General features: G+C 54.9%; 1 protein-coding gene across 6 annotated transcripts in view; it reads left to right on the top strand.

Annotated features, from left to right (window-relative positions):
• The first annotated feature begins 1,579 nt into the window (after positions 1 to 1,579).
• Positions 1,580 to 19,110, top strand: part of ADCYAP1R1 (ADCYAP receptor type I) — a 62,232-nt gene continuing 44,701 nt past the window's right edge. For all 6 annotated transcript variants that reach the window (XM_081531750.1, XM_081531751.1, XM_081531749.1 and 3 more), the window contains exons 1-3: positions 1,580 to 1,913; positions 12,898 to 13,036; positions 14,777 to 14,882. In XM_081531750.1, the coding sequence (XP_081387876.1) occupies positions 12,935 to 13,036; positions 14,777 to 14,882 (208 nt within the window). In that variant the 5' untranslated portion in view covers positions 1,580 to 1,913; positions 12,898 to 12,934. The remainder of the gene's footprint in view (positions 1,914 to 12,897; positions 13,037 to 14,776; positions 14,883 to 19,110) is intronic.

Raw genomic sequence — 19,110 nt, 5'->3', positions numbered from 1 at the left:
TATGGAGTTCTGCTCCACCCTCCAGTCCTCTCCTCCTCACTTGGGTAAGAATTCCCAAGGAAAGGCGCAAGTCTCTCTCTCCCTCCTCCTCCTTCTTGAAGCTTCCTCAACAAGGTGGAATACCCAAAACTCAAACCCACTTGGAAGGTGAACAATAACTTATTTGAATAAGGAAAGCCAGAGCCTGGTTGCAGAGCTTGGGTTGGGGTATGGAGGGAGCTCCTCAGATGCTGACACCTGGGGTAGGACCAAGAAACCATGAGCAGGAGGAGTGGGTTGGCTGGTGGGGGTGGGCAGAGGGTAAGTGCTTGGTATGGGAGTATGTAACTAACTGTTCTCAGTTGGGCTTTGGTTTTGCCACCAAGTGGCTACCTGACCTTGACCTGTTTGGGGCTTCCCAGGTTGCACTAGTGGTAAAGAACTCATCTCCAATGCAGGCGACACAAGAGACACAGGTTCTATCCCTGGGTTGGGAAGATTCCCTGGAGGAGGGCATGGCAACCTACTCCAGTATTCTTGCCTGGAGACTGCCATGGAGAGGAGCCTGGCAGGCTGTAGTCCTTAGGGTTGCAAAGAGTCGGTCAGTTCTTCTCACTAAGCATCAGCTTATCCATCTGTACCAGGAGGAGGTTGAGCAGTGCAGTAACAGTTGTTCAGGCTCTAAGTCATGTCCGACTCTTCGTGACCCCACAGACAGCAGCAAGCCAGGCTTTCCTGTCCCTCACTGTCTCCTGGATTTTGCTCAAACTCATGTCCATTGAGTTGGTGTAGCAATCGTAATTAATTCATTAGTGAGGAAATAAAATCAGTGAAAACCTACTTAGTCCCAGTCTTGTTTAATGCTGTTGACAAGAGGTGGGGGGTGGGGGGAGGTACTGTGATGCCCCTGTACAGGGAAGTAGCTGAGGCTCAGAGACACCCAGTCACCTGCCCCAGCTCACAGAGCTAACTCTGGCACAGCCGCGACTGGAGCCAGGCAATCTGACCCCAGAGCACTGTTGTTTTAACCTGCTGTAGGGCGCCCCTCTAAGGCACCCCACCTCCCTTTTCTGGCCATAGAGGGGGTCACATTTGAAGACATTCGGACAGGCTCCCGGAAGCTAGCTGACTTTCCCAGGCCAGGGCTGTGAGGGCAAAGAAAAATCCCAAGGGGAGTCTGGCACTTGCTCTGTAAGGAAGGCTTCCTGGAGGAGGAGGAACTGGTTCTGACAGGGAATCAGAAGGACGTGGGAGGGAGAAGACTGATAGTTTCTCGCTCTGGGTATTTCGGGAGGGTTGAAAGGAGGGAGGTGAGCCCCGGGGAGGCCCGGCACTTAGTCCCGGAAGCCGGGCGACAGAGGGGGATTGTCGCCTCCGCATCCTCGCCCCCAGATCTCCGCGCCAAAGCTCCTGCTCTGGTCTGCGGCGGGCGGGGTCCGGCTCCCCTAACCCCTCCCCCGGGCGCCCATTGGCCTGCACCCCCCCCCCCCGCCCCGCAGCCTGCGAAGCACTGGGGGAGGCGGTGGTCGGTCGCCTCCCTCCTGCCCCCGGCCTGACTTCGCGGTGGAGGCGGCGCCTCTCCGGCAGGGCAGACCGGGCTAGGCGGACGCGCGGCGCGGGGCGGGCTAGGGCAGGCCGGGGGCCCCGCGCTCGGGCCCCGGGCGGCGACTGACAGCGGCGGCGGCGGCGGCTCCAGGCGAGCGTGGTCCCCGCGTGCGCACAAGCTCACGTCGCCGCGCAGGGACCCACGGACACCGGCGCCCGGCGAACACACAGACGCGGAGATCCGGCTCTACGCGCGCTACTCAGCGCACGAGCTCCCCATCCCTGGGCGGAGCGGGGCGCGGACTCGCCGCGGTGCGCCCTCCCCCCGGAGTCTGCCCCGGGCAGACCCGCAGCCCCGCGGCCCCGCCGCGAGGCCCCTGGGTGAGCAGGTAAGCGCCGCCCCTGCCCCTCTACGCCCCGTCCGCCCTCCCCCGACTCCAGAACCTTCGCCTCTCCGGGGCCACGGAACCCCCTCCTCCAGCTCAGCTGTCTCCGCCAGCCGCGTCCTTCACCGACGGAGAGCTGGCCAGGGCCAGAGCGGGGCCAACCTCCCGAAACCGAGATGAAGCCCTCTCCCGCCGCTGCTTCCTTCCTGCGCGACACTCTGCCACCCTCCGTCCCGAACCGCCCCCGCCCCCCCCCCCCCCAAGTATCTGGGATCGCGTTCCGGAGAGACCGATCCCTGCAGCCCGCAGAGGGTGGGATCGGTTAGCTCCCGGGTGCCCCTCCTCATGCCAGAAGGGAGGACCCGGGGCAGGAAGGCACTGCGACCTGAGGGATCCAGAGGGACCTGTCTACCTACTCCCGAGGCAGACGGACGCGGCTACGCGGATCCGATTGGGAAGGCAACGCTGGAGGGTTCCCTGGGGGCTGGGTACCGCAGTCTTCATGGGGTTTGAGGGGTGGGCTTGGGACATGCTGTGTAGAGGGCGAAGTACAGGCCAGCGTATATAACGTTCCCGAGTAGTGACACCTTCGCAATGGTTCAAAAGAGCGTTGTCTCTGGGTTTCCCGCGGTGCAGAGGCAGGGGTCGGGATGCCTGGGTTTCTGCGGTTCCGCGAGGAAACGGCCCACGGGGGCCTGTGGGAGAAACGTGTCGGTCTCCCCTGGCTGAAGTGGGCCCGCCTGAGATGAGACCCCTGCCCGCTTCCTTAAAGGCACAGGCTCCCGCCGCAGCTATGGGAGGCAGGGGCTCGCAACCTGGGCAGGCAGGACCTTTGCAGGTTTGCAGGAGGGGGTTCGGGGGCCGGAAGCGGGGGTGGTGGGTCAGAAGCAGCCAGAGTGCCACTGGATGGAGCTAGACACTCAGGAGGGAGCCCAGCCAGAAACTGGTTGTATTTCATGTGGAGCTGGGAGTGGAAGCTCGCCCCTGGAAGGTGCTGAGACCCCTTTGAAAGCTGCTGGGGGAGGGAGGGTGGACCCCTGCCAATTCTCTAGAGGATTTCTATGCTTTTAGTACAGGGGCATCAGTCTCCTTTATCTCCTCCAGCACCCTCCTCCCCACTACCAAAAGAAAAGACATGGCATTTGGCTTTTCCAGTGAGCAGCCCTGTGGGGGGCAGGGGCAGCTGGGGAGTGAGAGGGGGCTACACAGTCAGAGGGGGGCAACTTTCCTTGGAGAGAGGCAGAAAAGCATTCTGAAGGTCAAGCTAGAGGCTTTTGAGTGGCTGTGGGCCTCTGAAGGGGTTAAAAAAACTATATGAGCCTTGGAGGGGTTGGGGGGAGTGGGGAGGAGCAGCACTCAGATTATCTCAGAAGGCCAGGTGCAGGTGGGGCTGGCAGAACTCCTAGTACCTACCCAGATGAATCTGGGGCTCCTGCTCCCTACTGACCTTGGGGAGGACAAGCAGAGGTGTCAGTCTGGACACCAGTCAAAATTTGAGTTTATACATTAGAAATAGAACACACTGGGGCAGGCCAGATCTTCCAAACAGTTCATCAACAAGTGTGTGTGGAGTGACCAGGGAGGCGAACCTGGTGCCTTCCCGCCCCTGCTGTGGGTCATTCGGCCATGATTCTGTGCCTGCGACAGGATGTATGACTCTGTTTGCCCCTGTTTGCAATGAGAGGGAATGTCTATGGGGAGATTCCTGAAGGACTCTTATCTACATTCTGGGAACTAATCAGGCTGAAAGGTCCATTAAGTCCTGTTTTATGTCAGGTTCAGGTGGGCAGGGAGTTGATTGGAGAAACACTGGAATCCACCCTTTTTATGCGGCTACCCTTCTCTGCCATGCCCCTACTTTGGGACACTCCCTTGATTCGTGTTGAATAATCCAAATAAAACAAAAAGAGGGTTTACAGATCGACATATACACCTAAAAGGCTAGGGAAGACAAGACCCAAGGCCGCAAAGTGGCTTTCTTCCTGAGGATGTGGCCTCAGATTATGTGTCCCAGGTATCCGGTCTCACAGATTTCCCTGACCAGGGCTGGCACTAAGTGGAGGACACCTTGCGCTGTCTGCTGGAGGGCAGAACTAAGGAGTGCCAAGCACAGAGCACAAGCTCAGCTCAGTGCCAGAGAGGCCTCACTTCCCCGAGAGCCACCCCAGCGTGGAGCCGGCACTTGGGGGTGACAGTGGGTTTCCTGTCTGGGGAGGTATCTGAGCAGAGATCCCATGCCCCAGACAGGTAGGCCTAGAGCCCCTGGAAGCCTCGATTACCCCTGAATAGAGGAATCTATGAGTCTGGGGTCTGAATGGGCTGGGACTAGTGGTCTGGCTGCCTGGCAACATGCAGTCTGGAAACTCATCAGCTGCAGCATGCTTGTACCGAGCCCTGGATGCCGTCAGAGGCACATGGTGACAGCCACCCCCACAGTGACACACAGAGAGGGAGTGACACACCGCCGGGGTGGCATCAAGGCTTCTCGTGACACCTGCCAGAAAGCCAGGGCAAACGTGCAAAGCAGAGAGCCACATACGTAGGGACATGGGGACATGCACACGGACATGGAGACACACTCTCTCACACAAATCTGGACACGCCTGGGGACTGAGGTGTCTGCTCCACAAAGATCACAAAGTCTTCCTTAATGAGTGTCCATGTGCACGACATTGACACTGAATGGAGAAAGTGTGTGTGTGTTGCGTGAGGCTGGAACGAGGGTTGGCAGGCTTTTTCTGCAAAGGGCCAGATAGTAAATATTTTAGGCTTTTGCTGGCTGTACACTCCGTTGCAACTGCTTCATTCTGCTGTCATAACGTAAAAGCAGCCATAGATGCTACTTATGCAAATGAGCGGAGCTGTGTTCTGATGAGTTTTATTTATGGCCACAAATTTGATTTTCACACAGTTTTCCTATGTCATGAAATATGAGCCTTTTGATTTTTTTTTCCTGACCATTTGAAAATGTAAAAACCATTTTTGGCTCCCTGACTATATAAAGATAGGTGACAGGCTGGATCCAACCTGCTGTAAGGGTTTGTGATCTCCTGGGTTATAGGTTTAAGAGGTGGAAGAAGGGAGGAGCTTTAGTCCTGGGGGCCCACATTGCTCTAGGGGGCCCTACATGCCTGCCTTCACCCTGCCTGGAGCTCAGGGTACCCGTCTATTTAATGCCTGACCTCAGCATCCTATCCTAGACAAGCTTTTGCTGGGTTCATGTTATACGTCTCCCATGCTAAGGACACCTGGAGACAGTGTTCATGCCTGAAAATGAAAGGATATCATGTCACTGGACTCACCAAACCGGTCCTGAGCCCCTCTCCCATTCACCCTGTTGGCCAAGGACATGCCCACCTCCACCAGGAGGAAAACCCGCAGGGAAACCTGGACATGCCCCTTGTCTTCAGACAAGACTTCAAACTCACAAAGACAAGAATGAGACCTGAAACAGCCCAGGCAGGGGTGAGGGGTTTCCTCATCTAAGGCTGGTAGTTGTCAGAGGAGGGTCAGGCCAATGGAGGTGGGTGCAGCCAGGCTGGGCTTCCCGGAGGTGGTGATAGGAGGTTGTATTGGCCTTGTGGATACCTGGACTCTCTCATCCCAGCTCCATGCATTGTCTTAGCTGTCACCTTTCCCCCATGACAAATGGGCACCACAGAGGGGTGGCTGGGGAATAAAACATAGAGTTCCTTGGCGGATACCTCTGAATGTTCCAGCTTCTGATTTAAGGCTGTGTGGTGGACTGGGTCCTGCTCAGTTTCTTCTTATCCCTCCTGTCCCCTTCTGACATTTCTTTCCTGCCATTTCCCCAGAGGAGAGGCCTGAGAGATCTTTCCCCACTTTCTCAAGTCTCTGGATTCTGTCCTCCACTTCCCATTCCAGCTGCCCTTCCCTGCCCAGACCCCCACGTCCTCTACCTGGATTCCAGGTTTTCTGCTTGTGTCTTCTCCTTCCACTCAGCTCACCAGCCTTCTGAGGAATATTGCCTAAATGAGAAGCTTAGCACTTCACTCCCCTGCCTGAAGCTCTTCAGTGCCCCAGCCCTCTCTCCTGTTACTAGGCTGATGCGTCCCTGGCATCCCAGACTGGCACCAACCTTCCACTGTCTCACCGCCCCCCCCACCTTGCTGGGTACCTCAACACTCTTCAGTCACCTTTCTAAACTCATCACCAGGCACCCCTCAGAGTTTTAGGGTCCCCACCAAGTGCCCTACTTGTGCCAGGTGCCAGTCAGAGCTGGCCCTCCCTTCCAGGGGTCAAAATCCCCTCCAGAGGGACGGTTGGTTAGCAAGAGGGTCAGTGCAGATGGCCATGCTCTCCATCCCACCTGCCCCAAGCCTCAGCCCCTGCCTGGGAGGTGCACAGTCACCCATCCGCAAACCAGGGCCTGCTTCCTGTTCCCCCTCCCCCACTGCTGCCCTCTCCTCCCCACCCCACACCTCCCACTGCCTTCCATCACTTCCCGCCCCTCCTCCTGCTTTCCCCTTTCTTTTATCTTCTCTTTCCTTATTTCCATTCTTCTCCCTTCTCCCTCTTCCAGGCCCTGGGGGGCTGTCCCTGACAGAGGATTCCTAGGACCCTTCAGGGATAGGAGATGCGCCTGGACTAGCTAGTGTGGAAGGGTTGGGCAGCATGACCTTGGGAAAGACTCTGGGTCACTTTGGGCCTCGAGCCCTCACCTATGAAATGGGACATTACTAACAATGGGTGAGCTTCCCTGGTGGCTCAGACAGTAGAGAATCCGCCTGCAGTGCAGGAAACCCAGGTTCAATCCCTGAGTTGGGAAGATCCCCTGGAGAAGGGAATGGCAACCTACTCCAGTATTCTTGCCTAGTGAATTCCATGGACAGAAGAGCCTGGCAGGCTACAATCCATGGGGTTGCAAAGAGTTGGATATGACTGAGTGATGAACACACACACACACACACACACACACACACACACGCTACCAGTGCCCGTGTGTGCCCAGCCTTTCCTGACACACACACACACACACACACTACCAGTGCCCGTGTGTGCCCAGCCTTTCCTGAGCCCTGGTTCCCTATGTGTAAGAATAGTAGGAGACCCTTTCAGGGACATGATTTCTATCTCCTGCTGTGCATAGGCCTCCGGGAACCAGACTTTGAAAGGGAAACATTTGAACATCAAAGAAGAACATTCGCATTAATGATTAATCTGTCCATTGCCAGAACACCCCTCACTGCAGCATTGGGCACTGACCTTTATCAGCTCTGACCTTATTGGTGAGAAAAGAGGTTCTTCTTTCCCAGAAACAAGTTAAGTTCCCTCTATTTGAGGAGTGAGGTGGAGGGGCAGTGTTTCATCTTTCAGCCTTCCCTCTCTGGTCCCCTGTACTAGGAGGGAGAGGAGGACGTGAGGGGTGGGTGCTGCTCAGGTTTCATGAGTAAGGGGAGCATGTGTAGAGTAAGGGAGGTGAATGGTCCACTTTCTCTGGGTCGTCTTTGATCTGGTGTCCAAGCTTGGCACTGCCCCGTGATGGGGACGGATGCTGAACGGCCAGAGGAGATGCCAATAGGAGATGCCCCAACTCCATGAGGACAGAAGAGGGACCCAGGGCTATGCGGCTCCACGGGGAGGAAGAGTGAGATGCTGCCCTCCTCCAGTGGGCACTCCCAGGAGACAGAGGAATCTGTGCTGCTCAGGGCTGGCCTGGAAGGGTGTGGTGGAAAGACATCAAAGCTTTCCCTGAGGGGCCTAGAGAGGGCCGAGCTCCCAGCCCAAGAACTGGACCGTCTCAGCAGGGAGGGCTACAGAGAGGGTCCCGCAGGGTGTGGGGCAGTGTGGGAGATGCTGCAGGGTCTCCAAGTCCCCTCCTACTCCATGTGGAGCCCAGTGAGTCACCGCTGGCTCCGGTGTGCTGACTGATGATGCCATCTTCCTGTGTGCCTGGCGCAGTGGCTCGCTGGAGGACACGGCTACTCTTTCTGTTCCTGCCCCAGTCCAGTCGCTGGGCTTGTGGGTCCTGAGGAGGGCAGGCCCTCCCAAGTCTGGAAGGGGGAGCCGACTCCCCTGTAGTCCGTGTATTTGTCACACATCCATTCCTGCCAGGCGAGGCTCCAGGACTCTTTTTTTGGGTGACCTTGGGAAGCGTCTCCCCCACTCTGGACTCAGTTTCCCCATTGAAGTCCATTTCAGGTCTGAAATGCTATGTCTTTCTGAAATGCTCTTCCTAAGGAGGGTGCTTCAGACATAGAAATGTGGGTAGAGGGGTAGCAGATGGCCTCACTAGTCCCAGGGGATGTGAGAGGGATTGCTATTAGGATACCAATGGCTTCTGAGCTGGTCTTCCTTTTAGCAGTAACGGAGAGTGGTGGGAGCATAGGGATGGAGCGCACAAGCTTTGAAGCCAGAATGTTTCGGTTCACTCCCCAGCTCTGCCACATGCTTGCTGTGTGACCTTGGGGAAGTCGTTTACCCTCTCTGTGCCTCAGTCTCCTCAGCTGTAGAATGAGGATAATGCTAGTAATGATGGCATAGGTTTGGGGCAGGTGAAATGAGTTAATGTATATTTATTGTTTGGAAGAGTGCCTGGCATATACTGAGTGTTTAATAAATGTTAGCCATTAGTGAATAAAAGTGCAGCAGACCTGATGTTCGCATTTTGAATATGACAGAGGGCTTCCCTGGTGGCTCAGATGGTAAAGAATCTGTCTGCAATGCAGGAGACCCAGGTTCAATCCCTGGGTCAGGAAGATCCCCTGGAGAAGGGAATGGCAACCCACTCCAGTATTCTTGCCTGGAGAATTCCATGGACAGAGGAACTTGGTGGGCTACAGTTCATGGGGTTGCAAAGAGTCGGACACAACTGAGAGAATAACACTTATAGGGGTAGAGATGACAGTAGGATGGTAAAAAAAAAAAAAACCTGAACACAAGGTGGTAAGATAATAATAGTTAACATACGGATAGCCCTTATTGGGAGCCAGGATATATGCTACTGTCTATGGTTTATTGTTGTTCAGCTTTTTCGGGACCCCATGGACTATAGCCCACCAGGCTCCTCTATGCATGGAATTTTCCAGGCAAGAATACTAGAGTGGGTTGCTGTTTCCTTCTCCATGGGATCTTCCCGACCCAGGGATTGAACCCGGGTCCCCAGTACAAGTAGATTCTTTGCCACTGAGCCACCAGGGAAGCCCTGTCTATAGTTAACTTACATGAATTGGTTGATGCCTCCCAGTAACGTCTATGAAGTAGGTACTATTATTCTCATTTCACATATGATTGAATTAAGGCACAGAAAAGTTAAGTGGCTTGCCTGAGGTCTTTAAGCTTAAAACTCTAGCAAAATCGTTCTCAAGTCCACCATACTAAATGCCAGTATGTAGTTTAATTGCCTTCAGATCAGTTGCAAAAGCCGGTTTATCTCAGCAGAGCCTGGACCCAAGAGACAGAGCCTGGGAATATTGGTGAGCTGGTCAACCTGAGCCACATGTGTGGTGGGGCTAAAAGAGCCCAGCATCCATCCTGAGGGAGGGGAGAGTCCAACCCCAGGCTGCAGTGGCCAGTGCTGACCGTGACCCTTATGAGGGTCATTGACAGCTTGGGGGAGTCCAGAAGAGGGAGGCAGCTGTGGCAGGGAGCAGAGGACAGGGCTAGGAGTGGCAGACCCAGGGGTTACATTTGGAAGGGCTTTCCTGGGACAGAGGAGCCCTGCATGTGGTCCAGATGTATATGAGGTTTGGGGCAGGTGGCCTCAGACTATAAGCTCTAAGCATTGTACAGTGGTCTTGGGGTGAGGGTCTGGAGAGAAGAGGCGGGCCTGGGATTACATCCTGAGACCAGGTTCCCAGCTGAGGTTGGGGAGGGGATGATCAAGGCCTGGGAGCCTGGAGGTTCCCTCTCTCCATGCCTTGGTAAGTGATGTCTGTGTCCTGTTGGGCAGAGGGTAGACTGTAGTTGGGGTAGGTGAACTAGAGAGGGCAAAAGTGGGAATCAGGAACCCAGCTCTAGTTCCAGAAGAGGCCCCGTATTGAGAGTATCCCCTCTACCATGCGGCACAGGGTAAGGGTGGGGTGGGGGTTACGCTGCTCTCTTGGTTCTCATCATCTGAGCAGCCTGGTGACAAAGCAGAGAGCTGGGGGATGGTTAGGCGGTTAGGCTGGGGCCTCTGCTCCAGCTTGTTTTTAATCCACTGCAGAGGTAAGCATCCTGCAATTCAGGGCATTGTGTGTGTGTGTGTGTGTGTGTGTGTGTGTGTGTGTGGATGTGTTTGTCTGTGTGTCTGTGTGTGCATGCTCGTATGCTCATATGTGTGTTTACCTGCAGCCCCATCTGAATCTAGATAAATCTGCTGCCTCTAAATATCTGAATGCTTTTGCAGAATGAGTGTGTGTATGGTTATATGCATTAATAATCCGGTAAACGTACCTGAAGATGTAAATCTCTGTGTGATGCATCTGCACATACCTTTGTTCTGTGCTCTGTGAGGGTGCCTTGGCATTTCTGTGAAGGTGTGTGGAGTTGTCTGTCAATCCCCGAAGGAGTCTCCACCTTCATTATTCCACACTTGGGTGTTTGTATTGATGCCTTCAGGTGGGTGCCCTGGGGTAAAGCCTCTCTGTGGAATTGATGTGTCCTTATGCTCTTCTCTGAAGACCTGTTTCTCTGTGTGTGTGTGTGTGTGTGTGTGTGTGTGTGTGTGTATGTGTGTGTGTGTGTCTGAGAGAGAGAGAAAGAGAGCACCAGTCCTCAAAAACAAACTCCTTCTGCTTGCCTGCTGCCACCCACTTGCCCCCTAGAACAACCACAACAGGGCCAGCCACTTGATCTTCCAGGATAACGCTCTTGGTTAAAGCGGAGGCTTTGTAATCCTGTCTCTACACGAGAATCTCCTGTAGAATTTAAACAACACTGGTACCTGGGCCCAGCCTGAGCGATTCTGACTCAGTTGGGCGGGGGTATTTTTAAATGCTCCTTAGCGATTCTGCTGGACAGCCCAAGTTGAGGACTGCCAGGGTGGTCGATGGAGGTGTGGGGGGCACCAGCCTTGTCCTGGGTGGAAGCCTCTCTGACCCCAGGCCCCATCAGCCTTTGTTCCAAATTGCAGCACGTGCAGGAGAATCAGCCCAGATATCGGAGGCTTCCTGCCTTAGTAGCTTTCCTGAGCCCTTAGTCTCCAGCATCTGCTGAGGCACTGTGGGCCCAGCATTCCTCTCTTCCAGCCAGGTGTGTAGGGAGCACCAGCTGTCTGAAGACACGGCCTTAGCCTCCCTAGGGTTAGTGGAGATGACGGATACCCCTGGGGACCACCAGTGCCAAGTTGTGCCAGAGGCAGCCTGTGGCCCCAGGAGTATGGAGGCTTCTGGGAGGGGGTACAGAGGCTGAAGCCTGTGCCTGGGGTGTCCAGGGGTGCTGGGGCCAGTGTTTCCCCAGCCTGCCCAATCCTTCTTGACCTGTAGGGGAGAGACTGGGCCAGCATCTCTGAGCCCCCCCTGGCCTTCTCAGAGCATCTCTTGGGGATACCCAGGCCCCCTTCAGTATTTCCAAGTGACCCCCAAAAGGCAGAACAGCAGGTAGGTAGAGAAGGTCCCCCCTTCCTTGAACCTTCTTAAAATTGGTTTCTTTCTCCTTTTTGGGTGCTTATTTGTCACCAGATTGAGCTTGAAGAAGTGAGGAGAGGAGGGAGGTATGAGGAGGCAGCAATTCCAGGGGCACAGAGGGCCCTGGAGTGATGGCTGCTCTGCCCATTGATGGGGGTGTGCAAGGACTCATGGTTGGGATGCAGCCCCTTGGGTGTCCCCATGGATGCAACCCCAGCACCTGTGGGTTAGTGGTGGCCCCGATATGGGCCTAGTCAATATTTTTAGTAATAGTTTAATAGTAATAATAACTTTTAATTACTGTTTTGTACTTCATTGTATGGCTATGCAGGGGTCTATTAACAGTGCCTGCCTGATGGATGATTGGCCGCCCCATTTTTTTTGCTGTTGGTGCTATTTTAAATGATGCTGCAGTGAACATTCTTGCATATGCTTCTTTTTGTACAAGTGCAGATATCTCCCTGGGATAGATACCCAGATGCCGAATTGCTGGCGTGTGAGGCATATCAATTACTGATTGATTTTAGAAGCAGAGCAAACTCTTCCTCTGGGCAGGTGCTGGGGCTCCCTCAGCCTCCTCACTTGACTCCCTTTGCCCTGTCTGGTCCCTGGGAGCTCCGAGGGGGAGATCCTTGAGGTCTGAGCACATCCTCCGCAGCATCACGTTTTGTCTGTTGCGTTGGTGATGGTTTTATCCTGGTGGCCGAGTGGGCTGAGGCAGGGTGAAAGGATGCTGTTTGCTGGGGACCAGGCTCAGCTGCTGGAACAAAGCAGCCCTGTATGAGCTAGTGAGTTGCAGCAGCCGGCAGCTAGGTGGGCCTTCAGGCTGGCAGGGAGACTCAGCGCCCTGGGGCCCACTCCATCATCCTGGCTGCCCCTGGTGAGTTGTTCCCCATCCCTCAGGTGTTAGTCTGATTGCTCCGTCCAAACTGGGTCTGGGGAGGGGAAAGAGCAGCAGGGGCAAGCACGTGCTGCCTTAGGGGTAGGTGGTATTTGAGGTGGCACGTGTCATGTCACCCACATTCCATAGGTGGGAAATTCATCACATGCTAGCACGTGAGAGCAGGAGGGACCCGGAAATGTCCTCTCCAGGTGGGCATGTATGTGCCAGCTAAAACTTTGCCTCTGTGAAGGGAGATGCAGGGACACAGTCATCTGCTGCGGAGGAGAAAGCCATCCAGACCACTCTCGTAGTCCGATGGGCACCCGGGCCAGCAGGTTTCCTGCTGTGGCCTCAGCGCCTGGTACCGAGCAGGTGCTGAACAGATGCTTGTGTGTTAGAAGAATAAAGAACCACACATACAAGGCCATGGACAGGGGTACCCTTGGAGGCTTTGTTGCACATAGGGGAGAGGGACTGTCCCTGCCCGTCCTGTGCCACCGAACCTGCGGGACTCATGCTTTTCCTTTCTTTCTAGCCTGTAGACACCTGGGGTTGAGCAGTGGCGGCTGTGAATGAGAGGCGGGTGGCACTGGCCTGAGCCGGCTTCCAGGCTGAGAAGCGTCATGGCCAGCATCGCGCAGGCCTCCCTGGCTGCTCTCCTCCTGCTGCCTATGGTAAGGATCCAGGACCCGCACCGCCCCCCGCGCCCGCCCTCCCTCCACCACCGCCATGACCAGCCAGAGCCCCAGGCTTACTCGAGCTCCCACCCCAGATAACCTGTGTGTTTTGTGTGCTCTCAGCCAAGCTCAATTCAAGTGGCTGGTATCTCTGCCTGTACCCCCACTGGACCATCCCGCACCACTGTGTGCATTAAAAGGGTGTTTCTTCCTCAAGACCTTGTACCGGTTTGACAAGAAATTGTTACATAATTTACAAATTGATTATGATAGTAATATATGTGGGCTTCCCTGGTGACTCAGACAGTAAAGAATCTGCCTGCAATGCAGAAGACCCAGGTTCAGGAAGATTCTCTGGAGAAGAGAATGGCTACCCACTCTAGTATTCTTGCCTGGAGAATTCCATGGACAGAGAAGCCTGGCAGGCTAATAGTCCATGGGGTCACAAAGAATCAGACATGACTGAGTGACTAACACACACACATATGTAGCAGCCTTTAGAGTTGTGCAGTATACAACCTGCTCAATTGTATTCAGGGACTCTCATTAGGGCTGCAGAAGGCAATTTTGATCCTGGTTCCCAGCCTACTAGTCTCAGGCAGGCTAGAGCTCAGAAGCCTCTCCCTGACCAAGAGGGATAGGGTGGAGGGTTCCCAGGCATTGGCCCCTGCTCCTCTACCTGGGAATTCTGACCAGTGTAGATGCAGCTCTCTTCAGAGCCCTGGATGCCAGCCCTGCCTCTGACCCGCCTTACTGTGTGACTACAGACAAACTCAGCCCTTTCCCTACACATCTGTGAACAGTCAGTGCTAGACTGGATCCCGGAGCCCTGCTCTTGGCAGCCTGTGATGCCTGGCACCTGCCTCCACACTTGCCAACATCCCCTTGGGAAACCATCCCTGCCCTGGAGTTTTAAGCAGAAGTGACAGCATAAGTACGTAGCTGTCGTGACAGCATTCATGGGCTTTGAAGTTATTTGACCCTACACTTAAATCCAGTATCTGCTACTAACCAGCAGGCAGTATGACCTTGAGCAGGAGTTGTTTTTAACTTCTTTGAGCCTCAGTTTCCTCTTTTGTAAAATGGGGCAGGAGTAAATGAGCATGGTTAGTAAGCGCCATGCAGTGCTATCACTGTCCTTCCCCTGCAGCTCCTGGGCCCCCAGAGGAGAGAAAGGATGAACTCTCTCAACCAACTCTCTCCTCTCTCTCACCCACTGCTTGCTCCCCTAAAATGCAGTCATAGCTTTGGGGTCTCTGGAGCTGGACTGCACGAGTTTGAATTCTGGCTGTTCAGTCTACTAAGCTATGTGACTCTGAGCAAGTTTTTTAACATCTCTGTGCTTAGGTTTAACATCTGTTGAATGGGAAATGGTAAAAATAGTGCCTACTTTGTAGTACTCTTGATATATATGTATGCATGGATAGGACAGCGTAATGCACGCACTTTAGTACGGTGCTATCTATGTATTTGCTAATGTTATGATAAAACGTGGAAACTGAGAGCCAGGGAGGGGGGTGGGATCTGCCCAGGTCCCACATTGAGCTGGTAAAGTGGAAGGGTCCTCATGGCATTTGTGACAAAGCAGAGGCACCGCTGCTTCTGAAATCTCTCAGTCACTGTCCTCTTCTTGCTTCTTTTGCTCCCCACCCCCACTGCCCCTGAGGCTTAAGTAGCCGGGCTTGCCAGTAAACCTCCCTGCTCCTCCCCACCATTTATCCGTTGTGTCCCCTGCAGGCCACCGCCATGCACTCCGACTGCATCTTCAAGAAGGAGCAAGCCGTGTGCCTGGAGAAGATCCAGAGGGTGAATGACCTGATGGGCTTGAATGACTCCTCCCCAGGTGAGGATGGTGGTGGGGAGGGCCACCACCCCCGGCACATCTAAGGTCAGCCTTAGAACTGATGTCCCCACCTCTGGCCACCTACAGAAAGTGGTGGAGGGTACAGGTCCCTGGGTCCTTCAGAAAGCCCTTTGGGGTGATGGAGCCCTGGATCTGCTCTGGGCAGTGGTGCTGGGGTTGCCCTCCTTGGGGATGGCCTGCCTAGATGCCTCCCTCTGAAAGGGGCTATTCCAGGTGACTGCACGTGGCTGCCTTCACTCCCATGGGGGCCGAGAATGAGTTGGTATCTGGGTTGAGCAGCCAATGGCTGTCAGAGAGCTCATTAGCAGGCAGCCTGGGTCTCGTAGCAGAAGGGACACAGCTGTTGCTGGTGGCCAAGCTAGAGAGCACCTGGTCAACTCAGAGCATGAGGTGTGGGATCTTGCCCATCTCCTCTGCTCACTCCATCAGAGGGCAGAGAACAGGGTGGCGGCAGGAAGCCCAGCCCTTTGTGTGTCTGGTGCTGCTGTTCTCCTGGGGCTGCTATGAGCATGGGGGGCAGGAGGCTGCTTCCTTAGGCTGGATGGTGCTACACATAGCAGGACATTTAGTGGCCCTAGCTCTCCCATTAGATGCCTGTAACACCCCCTAATCTCAGTGACAGCCCCCAAAGCCTCACATTACCAGATGTCCCAAGGGAGTGGCATGGCCCCTGGCTGCTAACCAGGCTGCTAACCCTGGTCCTGTGTACCGTTTCCTCCTATGAGATGCTTAGGCCCATAGAGCAAGGGCACCCTGACCCCAGCCGGGCCAGGAAGAGGGTCTACATGGGAAGCTGGGGACTTGAGGGTAGGGAGCATCACTGGAGAACTCGCCAGAATTTCCCATGCCTCAGTCACTGGAAGATGGGGCTCTCTGCCCCCTCTATAGGGATCCACTTTTCTCTTTGGTCCTCCCCATTCGAAAGGAGCTCTTCTGAGCACCATTTATTTAAATAGTTGATTAGCCTACAGACCAGTTAATTGTAATGGTCCCTCTGGACTGAACCTCCCTAGCCAGTCAGCTCAGCGAACATTAGCTAGTAATGGAGTCCCTCCCAGCCATGCTGGCCTTTCCCTCCAGCCAAGCTCTTGTTCAGCCCTACCTGAGGCCAAAAGTGGATCTGAGGCCCCACCAGCCAGGGAAACCAAGGCGGCAGCCCAGATGGGCACACAGTTGCAAGAGACTCAAAGAGTAGCCGATCCAGGCCTCTTGTCTAGAGGATGGGACCGTGGAGCCCAGAGGGCAGTGATTCTTTGGGACCATGGGAAGAGGGAGTGTCAGACTCAGGTGGGCCTGGAATCCAAGCACCCTGCCTCCCAGCATGAGGCCATTGTTCCTGAGAGAATCCATCCCGGGAGAGAGGCCATTGTCACCTGAATCACAGGTCTCAGATATACTTGGGACTGAGCGGTAGGAAGCATCAGGTAGGGACAGGTGGAGATGGGAGGTGGGGTGGGGATGGGGCCCACAGGTGTTCAAGTGAATTGCACCCATGGAGCCCTGGGCAGGAGGAGGACAAGAGGCCCCGCCTGCAAGTGTATCCTGGCAGAAGCGTGAATGTGGGCGAAGCAGGTGTAATGATGGGTGCCACCCAAGAGGGGCAGGTCAGAATGGCTGGGAGGGGCTCTCACCCCCAGGTGCACTCAGGAGAGGACAGATGAAAGGACTTCTCTGCGGGGAAAGATTTATGGAGAAGGTGGCCTTTAAACCAGATCCTTGGTCCTCACACCTGGCTGCGTGTGCCTCAGGCCAGGCAGCTTTTAGGAAAATGTAGCCAAGATCCAATCCAAACCAGTTCAACCAGAACCTCAGCCTGTCATAGTCGCCATGATTTTTAAAGGCTCCCCAGGTGATTCTGATGAGAATCTAGGCTGAGAACCCCTGAGTTAGGCCCTGGGGAGGGGTAGCTCTTGACGGTAGTTGAGAGCTGAGGGATGGATGATTGGGGAGAACATTCTAGGCTGAGGGAATCACAGCAGCAAGAGGCGGATGGGGAAGAGGAGTGAGTAGGTCCCTATATCTGGAACCCTGAACTGGAGTCGGTGGGGGTGGGCTAGAGGGAGGTATGGCTGAGGGCCAGGGAGCAGGTATCTGTGTGTTGTGTGTCCACTGCCACTGGAGCTGGAGGTAGGAGGGGGTGGCACTGGGGGCTTCTTCCCCCAAGCTGCTGTCTCTCCAGCTTTTCTCAGGACACCACCTGGACCTCCTTCCTCTAACCCTGCCTCAGGGACCCTGTGAGTCAGGTCACCCTCAAACCTGAACTTGAGCAAGGGATCTCAAGCCTATGGAATAATTCCACTGACCCACCCACCGGCTCATTCATTCACTCACTCACTCATCCCCTTACCCTCTCACTCATTCAACTCCCATGACAAGCTGGCATCTTGGGTCCTGCCTGGTGGAGTGCGGGCAAGGTCAGGGGAAGGATGGGGAGCCTGCCAAGAGAGAGGTTCACACACTGATAGCCCTACCTGTAGAGTTCTCCTGGGGAGTGTGGAGACATCTCTAGGGGATAGATCAGTGCAGTTCAGACCATCTGGGAAGGCTTTCTGGAAGAGCAGAGAGGGGTTAGGGGACCAGATTTGGGCTTTGAAGGGCAGATGGGGAAGTCAGGGAAGTTCCAGGTGGGGGCTGACCCCAGGAAAAGTAGGAAGGGGGCAGTGAGTATGGTCAGAGGGAATTGTGACAGCTGGCACTCAGATACCAGGGGCCAGTTTCTAAATCATTACACATTCACAATTGCATAGTGTAGCTCATTTAAACCTCGCCAACCTACAAGCCAGAGAAGGCAATGGCACCCCACTCCAGTACTCTTGCCTGGAAAATCCCACGGACAGAGGAGCCTGGTAGGCTACAGTCCATGGGGTTGCTAAGAGTCGGACACAACTGAGCGACTTCACTTTCACTTTTCACTTTTGTGCATTGGAGAAGGAAATGGCAACCCACTCCAATGTTCTTGCCTGGAGAATCCCAGGGATGGGGGAGCCTGATGGGCTTCCGTCTATGGGGTCGCACAGAGTCAGACACGACTGAAGCGACTTAGCAGCAGCAGCAGCAGCAACCTAAGAGCCAGGTAGCATTTTCCTCCCATTTTCTGGATGAGGCTGTATAGACTCACAGAGGTACTGCCTGTTACCTGGTAAGTTGCACAGCCTGGAAAGGTGGAGCCAGGACATGCCTTTGATCCTTCCAGAGTTCGTGCTCTCTGATCACTAGACTGCATTTCGGCTCAGAAAGGAGGAAGGAGACAGCCCCACCCCCGCACCCCCCTGGCTGCGGTGAAAGGTCACAGGGCAGAGGAAGTTGAAATGAGGCTGGAGAGAGGACTTGGGAGAGAGGAGAGCCTTACATCTGCACCCCCTGCGAAGGCCTGCAATTTTCTTGGCTACTAAAGGCCAGAGGGTGTTTGTGTTTCCAATGGCCGGGCTGGCTAGAGGCCTCAGCCTCTAGTGACCTGCTTGGCTAGGTCTCCCAGGCCCCAGCTTCAGCCTTGTGGAAGGAGAGGGGCAGGTAGAGGGGAGGCGTGAGTATCCAGCTCGGCTCACTTCAGGGGTCCTTCCTGCTGTCTGGGGTTGGAGGAGCCCCACCTTGAGGGTCCTTCAGAGCAGGGGGCCTCTGGACACTCCAGTGCAGATGTCCTGGGGCATATCAGCCATCCTGTCAGCTGCCAGGGCTTGGGCTTGACTCAAGACTCAGGCTGGGTCCTCGGGGCATCCTTGGCTTCAGGTTTCACATGCTTATGAACCATGGATAGCCATTCATCCCATGGTGCCTTGTAGAGCTTTTGGGAGCATTTAAAGATGCTGATGGTCAGGCCCTCCCCAAAGCAATGTGGGGAGCACTTGGGCAGGGTGCTTGTTGAGAGTGTGTGTTAAAAGCCTCTCAATGATTCCAGAGTGTATCCAAGTTTTAGAACCACTGGTTTGGTCAGAGAAGAGCATCCTCCAGGGTGCTCATGTCATCTCAGGCCAGAGAGCAGCACTCAGAGTCCAGGCAAACCCAGCTGGGAGCGAAGAGTCCAATCTGAGTAACCAAGAGTCAGCAGTTGTGCATTCTGGTATTGATACTGTGCTTGGGGTGAATGGAGAGAGACCAGCTCTCCTGCTACACCCCTTCTCAGCACCTCCCCTGACCCTTCTGTCCCAAGCGCATGCGCTGTGCGTGGAACATTGGTCAAGGGTCAGCCAATGTCACTGAAACACACCTG

The sequence above is a fragment of the Giraffa tippelskirchi genome, chromosome 10, assembly GCF_054371585.1.
Source record: "Giraffa tippelskirchi isolate mGirTip1 chromosome 10, T2T-mGirTip1v1.2.pri, whole genome shotgun sequence".
Lineage (NCBI taxonomy): Eukaryota > Metazoa > Chordata > Mammalia > Artiodactyla > Giraffidae > Giraffa > Giraffa tippelskirchi.
Note: the sequence above shows the minus strand (reverse complement) of the source record. Positions and strands in the feature narration are given on the sequence as shown.